Source organism: Cyprinodon tularosa, unplaced genomic scaffold, assembly GCF_016077235.1.
Source record: "Cyprinodon tularosa strain WSP-4 unplaced genomic scaffold, ASM1607723v1 ctg560, whole genome shotgun sequence".
Lineage (NCBI taxonomy): Eukaryota > Metazoa > Chordata > Actinopteri > Cyprinodontiformes > Cyprinodontidae > Cyprinodon > Cyprinodon tularosa.
Window position 1 is genome coordinate 75,558 of NW_024039297.1, and position 16,831 is coordinate 92,388.

The 16,831-nt window shown below is 44.0% G+C and overlaps 1 protein-coding gene across 1 annotated transcript; it reads left to right on the forward strand.

The window, feature by feature from the left end:
- Positions 1–3,628: 3,628 nt before the first annotated feature.
- si:ch73-366l1.5 (FILIA-N KH-like domain-containing protein) lies at positions 3,629–14,778 on the forward strand. Its single transcript, XM_038305604.1, has 4 exons — positions 3,629–3,968; positions 8,457–8,997; positions 10,314–10,413; positions 14,522–14,778. The coding sequence occupies exons 1-4, from the start codon at positions 3,756–3,758 to the stop codon at positions 14,523–14,525; spliced, it is 858 nt and encodes a 285-aa protein (XP_038161532.1). The 5' UTR covers positions 3,629–3,755; the 3' UTR covers positions 14,526–14,778.
- The last annotated feature ends 2,053 nt before the right edge of the window (positions 14,779–16,831 follow it).

The following is a 16,831-nucleotide window of genomic DNA, read 5'->3' on the forward strand; positions in this document are numbered from 1 at the left end:
ATAACAACATACACAACTAAATCAACTAAAGGCACTCAGCCATGCCAAAGAAGCAGCAGCAGGTCCAATCATGGCAAAACACAGAAAATGTGACAGTGCAAGGTGCAAAACAACATGGCTGTGTGTGTGTGGGGGGGGGGGGGGGGAGGTTATGATATGTGTGGGAGGGGGAGACGGCAGGGAGTAATGGCTCTGACGGCTGTGGGGAAGAAACTGTTTCTCAGTCTGTTTGTTGTAGTCCGTATATTCCTGTACCGCTTGCCTGATGGCAGCGGCACAAACAATCTGTGACCCGGGTGGCTGGAATCCATCGCTATGGATCCAGCTCTCTTCTTGACCCGGTCTGTGTGAATGGAGTCCAGGTCTGGGAGGGGACATCCCACAATGCCTTGTGCTGTTCTCACCACCCGTGTCAGCTGTTTCCTCTCCAGTGCTGTGCAGCTACCATACCACACAGTCATGTTGAGGCAGAGGATGCTCTCGATCATCGCCCTGTAAAAGTTCACGAGCAGCCGTGAGGAAAGTCCAGCCCGTCTCAGTTTCCTGAGGAAGAAAAGCCTTTGTTGTGTTTTCTTCACCAGGTGGGAGGTGTTTGTATTCCAGGAGAAGTCAGACGTGATGTGGAGGCCCAGGAACTTGATGTTGTCCACACGTTCCACCACTTCTCCATCTATGAGAAGGGGAGTGTGAGCCGACTTCCTGGACCTTCTGTAGTCCACAATGACCTCCTTGGTCTTCCCTGTGTTCAGCACCAAGTTGTTGGCTGAACACCACTGAGTGAGCTGCAGAATCTCCTCTCTGTAGTGGGTCTCGTTGTTGTCTGAAATGAGACCCACTACTGTTGTGTTGTCCGCGTACTTCACGACTGTGTTGGTGGGGTGGATGGCCACGCAGTCGTGTGTAAACAGGGTGAAGAGAGCTGGACTGAGCACACAGCCCTGCGGCGTGCCTGTGTTGAGGACCAGTGGGGACGATGTTAAGCCACTTATTCTCACCACCTGATGCCTGTTGGTGAGGAAATCTCTGATCCATTGGCACAGTGAAGCGGGCAGCCCCACCTCAAGTAGCTTCAGCACCAGCTTGTCTGGAATGACGGTGTTAAATGCTGAGCTGAAGTCTACAAATAGCATCCTGACGTAGGTGTTGGGATGCTGCAGATGGGTCAGGGCTGTGTGCAGAGTGATGGAGACAGCATCCTCTGTTGACCGGTTCGCTCTGTAGGCGAACTGAAGGCTGTCCAGGTTTGTGGGGATGAAGTCTCTGATGTACCTCAGAAGAATCCTCTCAAAGCACTTCATGATCACCGGGGTCAGAGCGACGGGCCGGTAATCGTTCAGGCTGGTGATGGACCTCTTCTTCGGTACAGGGATGATGGTGGAAGACTTGAGGCACTCAGGAACCATGGCGAGCTGCAGGGACAGATTGAAAATGTCCAGAAACACTCCTGCCAGCTGGTCGGCGCAGGTTTTCAGCGTCTGGCCTGACACCTTGTCCGGTCCTGGAGCTTTGTGAGTGTTGATCCTCCTCAAGGTGGACGTCACCTGATACTTCTGTAAGACGAGGGGCTGGTGCTGCTCTTCCAGTTGGGGTAGATGTACAGCTTCTCTGCTGCCCGCCGTGTCAAAGCGGGCAAAGAAACTATTTAAGGTGTCAGGCAGGGTGGGGTCGCAGCTGGTCAGCTGAGTGCTGTGTTTGTAGTCAGTCATGGTTTTAATGCCTCTCCACATGCTTCGGGGGTTATTGTTGATGAAATATTCCTCAATCTTCTGTTTATACTGGAGCTTGGCCTGCTTAATACCTTTTTTCAGTTCCGACCGGGCGCTGTTATAAGCCAACCTGTCTCCAGACCTGTAGGCAGCATCCCGGGCTTTCAGCAGGGCCCGTACTGTGCTGTCCAGCCATGGTTTCTGGTTTGGAAACACTTTTATGGTCTTAACAGGGAGGACAGTGTCGGTGCAGAACTGAACGTAGCACAGAACGGACGATGTGTATTCCTCCAAATCTGCACCGTCCCTGAACACACTCCAGTCTGTATGCTCAAAGCAGTCCTGAAGTGCAGAGGAGGCCTCCTCAGTCCAGACCTGAACTCTTCTGATGGTCGGCTTAGTTCTGCAGGCCAGAGGCTTGTAGACAGGAATCAGCTCCACTGAGATGTGGTGAGAATATCTAAAAGCAAATAAAAAATGAAAAAAAACAACAGAAATATGTTTATTATCTATGAAGTTCAGGTGAACGCCGACTCCTCTAGTTCATAGGTCAGTATTGGTAGCCCGACCTATGACTCAGTACCCATAAAGTAGCCCTCAGCCTTAAAAAAGTTGGTGACCCCTGCTTTAGAGATGAACTCTTGTGTTAAACCGGTTTCTGAAATCAAACTTTAATAATTACTGATTGTTAACAGGAGGGTTTATTTAGGTCAGAGGTTCCTAAACAGCTTTTACCTTTAATTCCAACAAACCATTCAGAGTTTCAGTCTGGCTTTAGAGCTCATCATAGCACTGAAACAGCTCTGGTGAAAGTCACTAATGATATTCTCATGGCCTCAGATAATGGACTTGTATCTGTTGGATCTCAGTGCTGCATTTGATCCAGTTGATCATAATATTCTTTTAGAAAGACTTGAATATTTTGTTGGAATTAAAGGAACAGCTCTAGATTGGTTTAAATCTTATATATCTGATAGAATTCAGTTTGTTCATGTTAATGATAGATCTTCAACATGCTCAAAGGTTACCTGTGGAGTACCACAGGGATCAGTGCTAGGACCAATTCTCTTTACTTTATACATGCTCCCAATCGGTAGAGTTATTAGACAGCATGGGATTAATTTCCACTGTTATGCTGATGATACCCAGCTATATCTGTCTATAATCCAGATGAAGCTAACCCATTACATAGATTACAGGCATGTCTGAAGACATAAAAACCTGGATGACTCTTAACTTTCTGCTTCTGAATGCAGACAAAACAGAAGTTATAGTCTTTGAAAAGCTGATTAGCCAGTCACTTCATTTTGATGGGATTAAACTGATCCGGTCTGCAGAGAAGGTGATTGGCTGCAAGCTTCCATCTCTCCAGGATGTGCACGCCTCCAGGACTCTGAGGCCTGTAGGGAGGGTTGTGGCTGATCCCTCAGACCCCAGCCACAAACTATTTCATCCTCTTCCCTCTGGCAGGAGGCTGAGCTCCATCAGGACCAGAACCTCCCCTTCTTCCCATCCGCTACCAGCCTGATCAGCAGAGACCCCCGTCACCCTGACTCTGCCTCCCTCCCTCCCCCCTTCAGGGCCAAACCTACTCAGCAATAAATGTGATTCTGATCAACTTTTATTGTTGGGACAGTTTTAGAACCTATATATAAAAAAGTGGAGAATTATTTTGTTTTTGGCAGGAAGAGAAGGCATAAAAACAGAAAACAATTGAAAAGATAAATAAACAGATCCTTGGTCAGATCTAAAGTGAAAAAAATTAAACGCTACATTTTTATTTAATATACTTTTATTAGATGTTATTTTCTAAAGTTTATAATCAGCATAAAGGTCTGTCACCTCCAGAACACCCAGAGCCTGATCCTCACTTTGATATCTATGTCAGGCTCTTATTTTGAAGCTCCTGTCCTTATTTGAAGCTCTTATTTTGAAGCTGTCGGTCAGCTGTTGGGGCAGAGCGCGCCTCCGCGCCGCTCTCAGTGTGCGCGTTCACAGCCGGATCAGCTCCTCTTCAGCGCAGACCGGAGTCCACCTGGAACCAGAACCATGGATCTGGACCTGACCGTCATCCTCCCAGCCTTCCTCTTCACGGCGCTCGCGCTTTATGTGGCTTCATCGCTGCTCAACAGGAAGCCTGGTCCACCCTCCTCTTCCTCAGCCCGGACCAACAAACCCAAAGTGGGATGCGGAGCCGGAGACCTCTGTCCAGGACCAGAACCAGAACCAGCAGAGAAGAACCGGACCGGTGCGGACCTGAAGGTAGGGGACAGTTTTTGTTCTTTGGTTTAAAGTTTGATTCATTTAATTTATATGAACATAAAAGTGAACAAAGTTCAGATTATTTATTTCTATCTGGGTTTGGCAGAAAAGACCGTTTTATTTACAATAAATGTCAAAAATAGTAAAATAATTAATTAGTTGCTGTTGGTTATATTAATTTAAACTCTTTGGGTAAGTGGATGAAAACGTGTCAGGGAAACATTTCAAAATAAAAGCCTTGGAGGGGTCATCCTGACTGATGGCTGCTCTGTCAGAGGCCCACCGTGTTCCAGCATCAAATCCCTGAAACATCTCAGACAGAAGAACATTTTGGTGGATCCTGCCTGGTCCAGACAACAGGGGTGGAGCTAGATGGGGGGCCAGAGGTGGCCATGGCCACAATAAGCGAACCATTGGCCACCCCTACCATTGTTTCTTTTCCCTCTAATACAGACGGTGGCAGCAGTAATACTCTTAAGGTGAATGTTCAAACTTATCAAACATTTAAATTTTTAATATATTAACAATTACTTGACAACTAAAATGCTGTGCTTAATTATGCACATCAAAATACTAACATTAAAGTTAATATATACAGAAATAATGCTCTTTTCTGAACTAAATTTTGTGTTATATTTAATTCAGTATATTTCTATAGCTCCAATTCACATCATGTCAGGTCACTTTATAGATCCAGATCATCCAGTCAGATTGATTCAAAGTTTTCTATCTAAGGAAAACCAGCTGATTGCATCGACTCATTGACTCTTCAGCAATCCCTCACACTAAGCATGCTTGTAGCGACAGTGGAGAGGAAAAACTCCCTTTGAACAGGAAGAAACCTCCAGCAGAACCAGGCTCAGTGTGAGCGGCCATCTGCTGAGGCCCACTGGGTTCAAGGAGACAGAAGCAGACATAGAAAAAGAAGCATAGATACAAAAGGCAACTGTCAACCAGCTCCACAGGCGGCCCTGTCCAGGAAACACACAGCCAGGCAGACGAGCTCTGAGCCAGCTCCCATGACAGAGGATGAAGAGAGCACATCCAGTTAGTCACAGTCAGAGAAACAGGACTACACTGGAAAACAGGCCAAGCTCCAACATCTATAAACAAAGGTGTTGATGGCAGCAGCACAGCTGATATTTCTCTCCAGGATGGAGTCACAGCCAAACAGGAACAGACCAGATGAAGCTACTATGAGAAAAAGCAGAGAGAGCAGAATGTTAGAGATTGAACTAACAGATTCTGCAGAGTGGGGGAATAGAGATAGAATGAAGCAGAATGATGAAAAAGGGGTCCCTATGTCCTCCAGCAGTCTAAGCCTATAGCAGCAGAACTATAGAGATAGCTCAGGGTGTATATGGGGGCAAAGAAAAAAATGTCTGTCTCTGCAAGTCATCTAGGGTTCTTCAGTGAAATCATACATGAATAACTACTTTAATAACTTCAAAATAAAGTTAATGTAGATATATTAGTACACGTCAAGATTAATTTTATGCAAAACAATTTTGGATAAAAGTAGGTCAGTAATGACAATGAAAAGATGTTCGCCCCAGAAGTTTTGTCCTCTACACCTTTAATTCAGACAGAATGGATGTTTAAATGTTAGCAAAGGCTGTAGGGAATTATAATTTATCTTTATTTAGAAAATATGGATATTTTAGTGGTTCCTGTTGGAACAGAGTAGATTGACCCTGAGGTTTTGTCCAATCCGCTTTCAGCAGAAAGAAAAACTGATAAACTTCCCAGATCTCTCTGGGAATCACCTCTCTGCCCCAGTCACCATGGAAACCGTCCCACAGAGTTTATTGCTGCGATTTTCTTTTCTTTATACGTAGATTTCATTATAAACATTCTCTATCTGTTCTGGTTCTAGATGCTGCACAGACTCGTTAAGTAGAGCTTTGCTTTATAGAATGAGACAGTGTGTTTTTTTAATAACTTTTTCATAATCTGTTCCAGTTAAATGTGGGAAATAGTTTTAATGTGTTTATAGCACAGAGACAGAAATGAAAATAATCTCAGATCTGCTCACCCTGTCTAGTCGGAGCCTCTCTATACGCAGTCAGTGGGACATGAAAAACATCGGATCGGAGGTTAAAAAATCGTCCCAACTGCTGAGTTCAGGCCTTAAAGACTCAAATCTGGTTTAAACCTGTTTGACATTTTGTCCTTTTTATTGTCATCTAACAATAAAATAATGAGGCTCTTATTTAGAAAAGTAGCTGAGAGTTTTAATCTGAAAGTCCACATTTAAACTTCCTGTTCACGCATATTGTTTAATAATAGTGACAATTATATTTATTTAATTCTTTAGAACCTATTTTTTTGCAGATAGATTTTTATAAAACATTTTAATTTCTTATTTCCTATCAGATTTTTGTATCAATAATTAATAATAAGTTAAATAAATATCAGAATTAGATAAATAGATTCTTTTATTGTTTTAGGTTTGTTTTAAGAATCTCAGAACTGGAGTTGAATTGGACCCAATAGAACCTTGGAGCAGAACCGGACTGATCTAAATCTAAACCAGGTTCAGATCCAGAGGCCAGGCATGGAAACCGGGTCAGCGGCTCCGGGTTCCTGATCAGAATCAGACCCTCAGCTCAGATGCCCCCCCCCCCGGGGGCCCCTCAGCCTAAATAAGGCAGAGCAGATAAGGCAGCAGGTCGGGTCCATGTTTTCCTCCTGACTCAGAACCAGAATGGCCTCCATCCTCATTCCTGGGGAATTAGTAACGGCTCGGCGGGGCCGCAGCGCTCCATCTATGGACATGTGAGCCGCTCAGTGAGCAGGAACCGCCTTTGGGTCGGAAGGTTATGACTCAGTTTGGACCTGAGCTGAAGAGGTTCTGCTTTTATTTATCATCCAACTCAGAACGGATCTGAGCTTCTGAAGGGTTCAATGAAACATGGAGGCTCAGAAGTATTCATACCCCCCCAGTTCTGGACCCGGGTCCAGTTGGTTAATCCCATTGCTTCATGCCACACATCCCCACCCCAGCATGATGCCGCCACCACCATGCTCAGCAGCTGCCTCCATCTCCATGCTTCTGGTCCCTGAGTCTGAGGGATCCTGGTGGGATTATGAGGTTCTGGTACCTTCAGAACCGTCTGCTGATGGATTTCTGTGATTGGAAGTCGTGCGGTTCTGTCATGATTCCCTGTGGTTCTGAGGTCCATGGTGGTTCTGTTAGCCTGGAGGTTTTTAGAAGCGGGCCCAGCTGCTCTCGGTCTGGTCGGGTTAATCCCCTCTGACTCCACTCTGAAGGCATTTCCTCTCATCTGCCTGTCCTGCCAGCTAGCCGGTCCTCAGCAGCTGCTGGACGCTCACAGCTCCCAACAATGGCCTCAGCTAACCCCCCCCATCCCGGTGGTGACCGCATCAGGCGCCACACCCCTCCGCCTCCGTCCCGGTTGGTTCTGTTCCAGGGAGAGGGAAGCTGCTGCTGGAACCGCCGCCGTCGGACATGGAGGCGGAGTCAGAGGCTGAGAGCTGCTGGAACAAAGACGCTTTTCAGATCCACGACCTTTATGGTCCAAAGAGCCGTTATCTCCAGAACAAACCGTCTGTTTCTGCTCATGGAGACCAAAGAAAGAAAAACTTCCAGGATTTTATTCTTTGTTTATGAGACAGAAGAAAAGAAAAAAAATCTACTTTAAACCAAATAAAAACAACAAGTTTCCACCTTTAACAATAAAAGGATGAAGCTGAAAGAAGCTCTTATTCATTAACCCAGCATCATCATCATCATCATCAGCATCATCATCAGCATCATCATCAGCAGCAGCATCATGGCGTGTTTAGAAGGATGATCATGTAACACCATGATGGAAAGTCATCAGCAATGACCTCAGAGCAACTGCTGCTAGAGATTGTGGGTCAAAGGTCAGCTCCCAAATATCCTGAGTTCAGGGCTGTGAGCAAACGTCCATTCTGACCTCTGACCTCTGACCCCTGCATACTATATAGTGGACTTTATCGTGAACTCAGTTAACTGACTGTTTGGATCACTAGTTGTCGCTCCTCCACCGCCGCGCACAGCGCCGCAGCCATCTTTGTTAGATTACATGATTGGTTGGACGAGTGGGGTGGCCGGTGGGGGGGCCGGTGGGGTTGCCACCCTTTGCGACCCCCTGGTGGCGCCACTGCCATCGTGGTTCCCCAGCCTCTGACCGTTGGCTCTGATGAAGGAGGATCTAAGACGGTTTTAGGTAAATCTAGGACATGCTGTCCTCCATTCTGACCCGGATTATCTGGGTTCTCCTTCAGGATCCGTCCAGCCCTGGTTCTGTTCCTCTGTTTAAAGGATTTTAATCGGCTGCAGTTTATAGATTTAGAGATTTTTTCCAGAATATTTCAGCTGGAGCTGAAACTGGGGTTTGGTTCCGGCTAAAGTCCAAAGTCCTGCTGTTCTGTTGGAAACAGAACTGGTCTGGTTTCTACGAGTCCAATGGTAACTCTGTTAACTGTCTGTCTCTCCAGGCTGTTCCACAACCAGAACCAGCCGTCAAACAGGGAACCGCTCAAGAAGCTTTTCCAGAACCAATACGGACACAGGAATCTTCTCCAGACCCAGTAGAAGCTGCAGCTCCTTTCCAAGACGCAGCTAAAGAACCAGAGCTTATTACCGAACCGGGTAAAGAAACAGAACCTGCTAAGGGGAGAGAAGGAGAACTGGAATCCTTTCCAGAACTGATTGCGGATCAGAACCTTGTCCCTGAAACGTTAACCGCTCTAGAAGCAGCTCCAAGACCTGGTCCAGGACCTGGTCCAGTCACAGGACGTCTAGTAGAAGCACCTGTTGTTCCAGAACCACCTGCAGCATCAGAATCCAGTCCTGTTCCAGAACCAGTCAGGCTGAATGATCCAGTTTTTAAGGAACCAGAACCTGAAGTTGTCCAACCGCCAAAGACTGAAGCAGAGAAAGTTGATGGAATGGAATCAGAACCAGTACCTGAAACCGTCTCTAAACCCACTGGGCCTGCTGAAGAACCAGAACCAGAACCAGAGGCTTCTCTGAAAGGTGAGATGTTCTGCTGGCTCCATCTCTGCTGTTTAATTATCAGTTTGGTCTGATGAGTCTAAACCTTAAAGATGTCGGTTTTATTAAGCTGAAGCTTCATTAAAACTGATAAAAATATGTTAAAGTTAAATAAATATCATCGGTTTCATCTTCTTTTTTACTATTTTTAAATATGAGATGTTCTAATCGACATAAAATGATTTAAAATCTAAATGAACAGATTGAGGAATATTTCTGTGAGCTCTGCTCTGGCAGCAGGCGGCGCGCAGCTGACAGCAGCAGATAAGGTTCCTCTGCAGGAGCAGAGTTCAGCCTCTGCAGCCCCTCCAGGATAAAAAGCTCCTCCCACCATCAGGGTGGAGCTCAAGCTGTGGGGAGCATGATGGCGGAGAGCGGCGGCTGGTGTTTATCTTAAAGGTCCAGCTGTGCAGAGCGAGCTGCATGCAGAGGGCCAGTTTACTCCTAAAGCACAACAGCTCAACATGAAAATGGAGATAAAATAAAAGCATCTGTTCATTAAATCAAACATTTAGACCCGACCTTAAAATTATGATTCCTCAGTTAAAAGTTTAAAGGAAAGGTTTCGGTCAGCCAGGAATAATCAATGGATTATTATTTATACCTAAAACTAATACGTTCTGGTTGATCTAATAAATTTAACGTTAATCTGTAAAAAAATAACAATCATTTTCATTGTGATCAGTCTGGCAGCTGCCATTTTTAAGATATAGAAGATATAGAATGATCTGCAGACGGTGGGAGCAGGAATCGAACCTACAACCTGGCCCTTGTGACAACTAAAATTTTTGCCACAGCAGTGATGAGAAAAACACCGAAAGACAAAGCAGAGGAGCCCGATAAGTGAAAGATCTGCCTCCTGTTGCACTTTAAAAAGTTTAAAGTACGTACGTTCACTGTGATTTAATGATTTTAGGCTTAATAAGTAAAACAATTAAATAATTTTTGCCCAAATATAGTAGCCCCTCCCTCCTGCCATCTTCCAGCAGTGACGTTACGGTGCGGTAAGCCTAGCGCCATTCTCCCCGCTTTACAAGCTAAATCATTGGGAACTACTAGACACATCTGCAATCAACAACAATTATTGAAGATTTCCAGAGGACTTCACCATTGAAATTCACCAGAGCTATAGTGAAGATCAATTCATTGTGGATCATGGAACCATTTAAATGTCGTCAGGGCGGTGGGTATGTTTCAGTCTGGAGGGGATGGAAAACCAGCTTCCTGTCTGAGAAAAGATGAATCCTGAGCTGAGCAGCAGGATGACCTCTGGTTCTCACTCTGACCTCCCGTTCCAGATGTTGCTCCAGCTGCAGATCAGCCTGTGATTGTTGCACAAGGTGAACCCAGCAGGATGGAGGCGCCGATGCAGGAGGAGGAGGTGCAGGTGGAGCAGAGGTGAGTAACCCAGTCAGAGAAACAGGACTACACTGGAAAACAGGCCAAGCTCCAACATCTAGAAGCAAAGGTGTTGATGGCAGCAGCACAGCTGATATTTCTCTCCAGGATGGAATCACAGCCAAACAGGAACAGACCAGATGAAGCTACTATGAGAAAAAGCAGAGAGAGCAGAACGTTAGAGATTGAACTAACAGATTCTGCAGAGTGGGAGAATAGAGATAGAATGAAGCAGAATGATGAAATGGGGGTCCCTATGTCCTCCAGCAGTCTAAGCCTATAGCAGCAGAACTATAGAGATAGCTCAGGATAACCTGAGCCACTCTAACTAGAAGCTTTATTAAAAAGGAAAGTTTTAAGCCTAGCCTTAAAAGTAGACAGGGTGTCTGCCTCACGGACTAAAACTGGTAGTTGGTTCCACAGGAGAGGAGCCTGAGAACTAAAAGATCTGCCTCCCATTCTACTTTTAGAAATTCTAGGAACCACTAGTAAACCTGCAGATTGAGAGCGAAGTGCTCTGTTAGGAACATAAGGAACAATCAGAACTTTTAACGCTCAGCAGGGGAAACGTTTCGGGTCGATGAGGAAAGCTTCTGTGGATCCGATCCGATCAGAAGTTCTGAAGAGGAGAACCTGTTTCGGTGCGGATGGAGGGCCCGGTTCTGCAGCTCAGACTGAGAATAAATGGTGTCAAACTGAATCCGCCTCCTGGATGGAAACGCCGCCTGAGCTCAGAAACCTTCTGGGAGCTTCGCTGGAGGAGATCCGATCGGATCATTTGGATCAGAACCAGATGGAAATGATCACTGCAGGATGTAGAACAGTTCTGAAGGCGTCTAACCTCAAAGACATGATCAGAACCTTAGACCGGGTCAGAACTTTAGACTGGGTCAGAACTCTAGACTAATTCAGAACCTTAGACCAGGTCAGAACTTTAGACCGGGTCAGAACCTTAGACCGGGTCAGAACCTTAGACCGGGTCAGAACTTTAGACTGATTCAGAACCTTAGACTGGGTCAGAACCTTTCCTCTAGCTGAAGCTGGAGCTCGGTTCCACCCCTCGGTGCTCGTCTCATCAGAACCAACATGGCCGCCGCTGCAGGCTCTGTCTGACCCGCTGAACCTCTGTCGTTGTAGGATAGAGCTAACCTCTGATCTGACCCGTCTGTGAGGTAAGGTGGTGGTTCTGTTCGACCCGGTGAGCCCGGCCCGCCTGCAGCGAGGACAGTCAGACGTTCACCGATGTTCTGATTCACCAGAACCAGCAGAACTTTAAACCAAAGATCATGAGGAAAGAATCAAAGTTTTTCTTTTTGGATTCTTTGGTTTGGATTCAGTCTTTTTAACTTTAAAATGTTTGTTTTAGAGAATTAATTAACATTTATCTGGTGGTTAATTTTATTTATGATTTATTTTCAGTATTTATAATTTAAAACCAGACGGATGGAGGAAACATGAGGAGATGAATCATCTGCTCCATCTGGATTCTAAAGCCATAAAGTCAGGAGATCTGGATCAGAACATCAGACCTGAACGTCTGTCTGTCCTCACCGAGGAAGCTCCGCCCCCTCCCCCCCCTAGCTAACCTCATTGATCTCTATATATTGGATGTATTTGGATTTAATTGTAGGCAAAGCAGACTAAGAACTAAACTACCTCAACATGTTTCTGCTTGAGCAAAAGGTACCAATCCAAGTACACATGATGCATAACTTTAAAAAAAAGTGATTAATATGATTAAAAATGAATAGTTTGAAATACATCTTCTGCAAATGATTTATTTAATATAAAACTTCTAAAACATTTTCTTCTGGGTTTTAATCTTTTTATAGAACAGAGGAAACTTCCTCCACTATAGGATCAACCTGCGGCTCTTTATTAACCTGGTCTCCATGGCAACAGGTCCAGGGAAGCTGCTTTAGTAGAAGCTGCACCTTTAAAATGTTCTTTATTCCAATAACTCTGCTGAAGGAGCAGATATATCTGCTGAGGGAAATGTAAATAGTTCCTGTCCACCTCTGAGGAGGTGAGAACTGATCTCTATTTATTCACTGGATCGCTGATGGTCCGAAAAAAGTGAAGCCAACGGCCGCCATATTGGTACTCCCCACTCCCACAGAGACGTGCAGTAAAATGCCTCCCTGTGCAGCATTTAGCTGCTAAAACCAGCAGTTTTCTGTCTGAAGCTGTAACTTAGCAATAAATCCATCTATAGCCAATGGATCCTATAGTTTAGTCTGCAGACTAACATTAGTCTGGCTGTCTCAGACTGGGTTAGGGTTAGACTGTCAGTCTGACTGACTGGAAGACATTGACTGAGTTAGCCATTGACATTGGGTCTAATGTTAGAAAATAGAAAGTAGAGGAAATGTAGTAATTCTTCATTCGGTGGATGATGATGTCGTTTTTGGTGCGTTTGTTGTTTTTCTCATTTGAAAAAGTCATGAGCTGTAATATATTGCAGGCTGTAATGAGGGGAAAACAAACAACTCAAACATTTTATCCCTATTTATATATAGCATGCATTATCAGACAGGTCAGAGACAATCACTGTACATCATCAATTCTATTCAGTTTATTTCTATAGCTCCAATTCATATTGTAGCGACTACCAACCACCTTTTTGTCGCTTGCGGGTGCGGGGAATCTGGGATTTAACACGCTTAAAAGAGGAGATGGAAACCAGGATATGAGGTATGGGCGTTCCCATTTATTGAAGTACGTTTGTATATGAACAAACTTTCCAAACAATCAGAGTAGCGGTCTTTACATCAAGTGAGATGGACAGGTAACTATGGAGAATGTGAAAGATAACAGAGTTTAACCGGAGGACGCAGGCTATTGTGTGCCAAAGAAAGCGGTAAAAACCGTATGACCTCCCGTCACCCAAAACCCTTTCTGCCCCCTCACGTCTTACCTATAAAGCATTCCCCTCCACACCGCCACCAGTGGTAGAGCAGAATATAGGTCACCGCCACCCAAAACAAATAACCCAGAAACAAACCATACCTAAACACCAACAACTATAAATGGCTCCTACACATATCATGTCATCTCAGGTCACTTTCCAGTTCACCAGATCATCCAGTCAGATTGATTCAAAGTTTTCTATCTAAGGAAAACCAGCTGATTGCATCGACTCATTGACTCTTCAGCAATCCCTCACACTAAGCATGCTTGTAGCGACAGTGGAGAGGAAAAACTCCCTTTGAACAGGAAGAAACCTCCAGCAGAACCAGGCTCAGTGTGAGCGGCCATCTGCTGAGGCCCACTGGGGTTACATTTATCACATTTGGCTCATCTGTATTATTATGCTCCATTAAAACATTAATTCTATTGTAATGGATTGTATAATATGTTATATTACATGATTTATAGACTTCATTGACTTCATAATGATGCATTGTAATGGCCCGATTCATTTATTCTAAGTTAAAGTTAACTGATGCTATGAAACAACCAGTGATGAATTTATCTTTATTTTAAAAGTCTTAAGCCGCCCTGAAAATGAGAACATCATCGTTATTCGATGCTGTAGATGCTCTAACTAGGGAGTACCAATATGGCTGCCGGTGGCTTCACTCCACCCTGTACTACCAATGGGCGATCAGCCATCCAGTGAATAAATAGAGATCAGTGGTTCCTCTGAGGAGGTGAGCCATGACAAACAGGTGAATCTCTTCCCCGTAGCTGCAGCTGCTGCCCCCTGGTGGCCATTTTAAATGTACATTAAATGCTTTTTGCTTCCATCTCTGGTTGTGGACCTAATGACATCCGTTTGTTGGTTCTGGGAGTGGATCTAGTTTTCTGATCCGTTTCTCCTCCTCTTTCCGTCTGTCTGCTGCTGATCCTCCTCTAACCTGCAGGCTGCTAACTGCTGGGCTGCTGTTAGAGAGACAGATTAACCCTGAACTGCACAGGAAAACAAGCTGATGAAAACAACAGGATCTGATATTTTGGAGCTACAGCAGCTCAGGATGTTTCTCCTTCAAATGTTCAGCATTTAACAGCAGCTAATGGAAACGTTCAGACTAAACGTTCAACAGATGATTAGATGAAAAAAGTGAATTGTTCTCATCATGAACTCTTCTGCTCTTCCTTCTTCCAGCTGATCCAGACCTTCTCAGAAGATGAGAAACGGCTTCCTGTTCGGATCGGAGATCTGGTTTATTCGCTGACTTGTTTCCCTCCATGACTCTTTGTATTTTTGGGTTGAAGCTTTGAGCAGAATGTCGGAGAGCTGCGCTTTTATCCTGATTTTAATCTGTTTCCTAACGATCAGCTGTTTCTGTTGCTGCTGCAGCTTTATTTCATCTGTTAATAGTTTGTTTTCATTTAAAACAGGAAATAAAAATGTTGAAATAAGCTGTTTGTGTCATTTAGATCATTTCCAAGGTTAAAACATGTTTAGGGAAAACTTTGCTCTTTCATTTGGAATTTAAAGGAAGTCCGGTCAGCGGGAAATAATCAATGGATCATTATTTATACCTAAAACTGATACGTTTGCAGTGATTTAATGAATTTAGCGTTAATCAGTAAAAAAATAATTATTGTCGTCGCAACCACTGAGTCTGGGAGCGGCCATTTTTGCCCAAATATAGTAGCCCCTCCCTCCTGCCATCTTCCAGCAGTGATGTCACGGTGCGGTAAGCCTAGCGCCATTCTCCCCGCTTTCCAAGCTAAATCAATGGGAACTACTAGACACATCTGCAATCAACAACAATTGAAGATTTCCAGAGGACTTCACCATTGAAATTCACCAGAGCTATAGTGAAACTGACAATGCCCACGTGCATGGCAGCTGGATGCTGGAATACATCGGGGAAAAGTGAAAATAAAGAGTTATTCCACCTTTCTGATTCCTGATCCTCCACGGACGGGTTGGTCGTTGGATCGCCAACTTGAAGAGGGAGGATTTGCCATAGAACTTCTGGCCAGAGAAAAAACCCGTAATATGTAGCCAACATTTGGAAGAAGAATGTTTTCAAGATGACTTGGATAATAGCGCGTTGTGACAAACACCAGATACAGCACTGGGACTTGATCAATAGCCGATACCGCACTAACCAGTAGGTGGCAGTAGTGTTCTTTGACAAACATGGATGCCTCCAGTAAAGCACATTCACATGAAAATCACTCTGAATTAAAAACACTGATCATTGATTGAACAGGATGGAATCATTTCAGATTTAAAGAACTTTCAGAAGTTTGGATTCTGAATATGAGCGACTTTTCCTTTAATAAAATGAAACGGCTCTGGATTCCTTTCCTCAGACCAGCATCTTGATGAAACTTCAGCTCACAGAGAAATTTAGTGAGACTCTGTGGAAAACTAGTAAATACAGCAGAAAAACTGGAAGAAAGTGGAAACTTGATCAACTGATATTTAACCAATGCTGTCAGATTCTCTGAGGTTTGCTTTCTTAACGTGGATTCGGGTTTTTCCTTCAGGAAGGTTTAGTCGTAAACAGCTCTAACCTTCTAGAAAGATTCCGACTTTTTCTTCCTGTGGGTTTGAAATGAACGTTAGACTACATGCAGAGCGCCCTCCTCTGGACAAAACTCTGCGCTACATCTACACCTGATGGACAAAGGACATTCTTTGGAGGACCAGAATGTTCACATTTTAGACAAAGTAGACAGGTGGTTTGAGAGGAAGGAAGGAAGCCATCTATGTTAAGAAAGAAAAAACAACCTTAAACAGAGGGGGGGGGCACTCAGATTTCAGCTTTCAAAAACCTACAATGCAGTGATTAGAGTTGATTCCTCCGTGCTATTATTACAGCCCCAACTAGGGATGCAGGATATTGGGATTTTGGCCGATATCTGATATGCCGATATTTTAAAACTCATGTAGCCGATATCGATACTGATGTTAAAGCTGGACAAAAATAAGTAGTCATTGAAAATATCCATTTCTGACACTTTGAAAACTAATATACTCAAATATATTTACATATGCTGATATCAATTTGATTTTTAAAAACGCGGTATCGATCTATTTTACTTTCAAAATCTCGTGAAATTTCATCGTTCTGTTACAAACTCTCGTGATATTTTGCAAATTCTTGTGAGATTTTGTTAGTAAAATAGATCGATACCGCGTCAATATATCAACATATAAAAATATGGCAAAATTTGGTGAATTTCCGGGGGATTTCGTAGCATAACGATGACATATAGCAATATTTCATTAGTAAAAGAGATTGATATGGTGTTTTTAAATGGCAATATATCAGCATATGAAGATATTGGGATATTTTAATGTATCAATATTTTTTCCCTCGTCTTTAGAAGTTTTTAATTCTGTAAAAAAGAAGTTTTTGAGGAAGAAGAAGAAGTAGTATTTATTTATTTTTATTTGATCAGAAGCTGATCAAATATCGGGTTAAATATCGGTGGGGTGGCCGATGTCTGA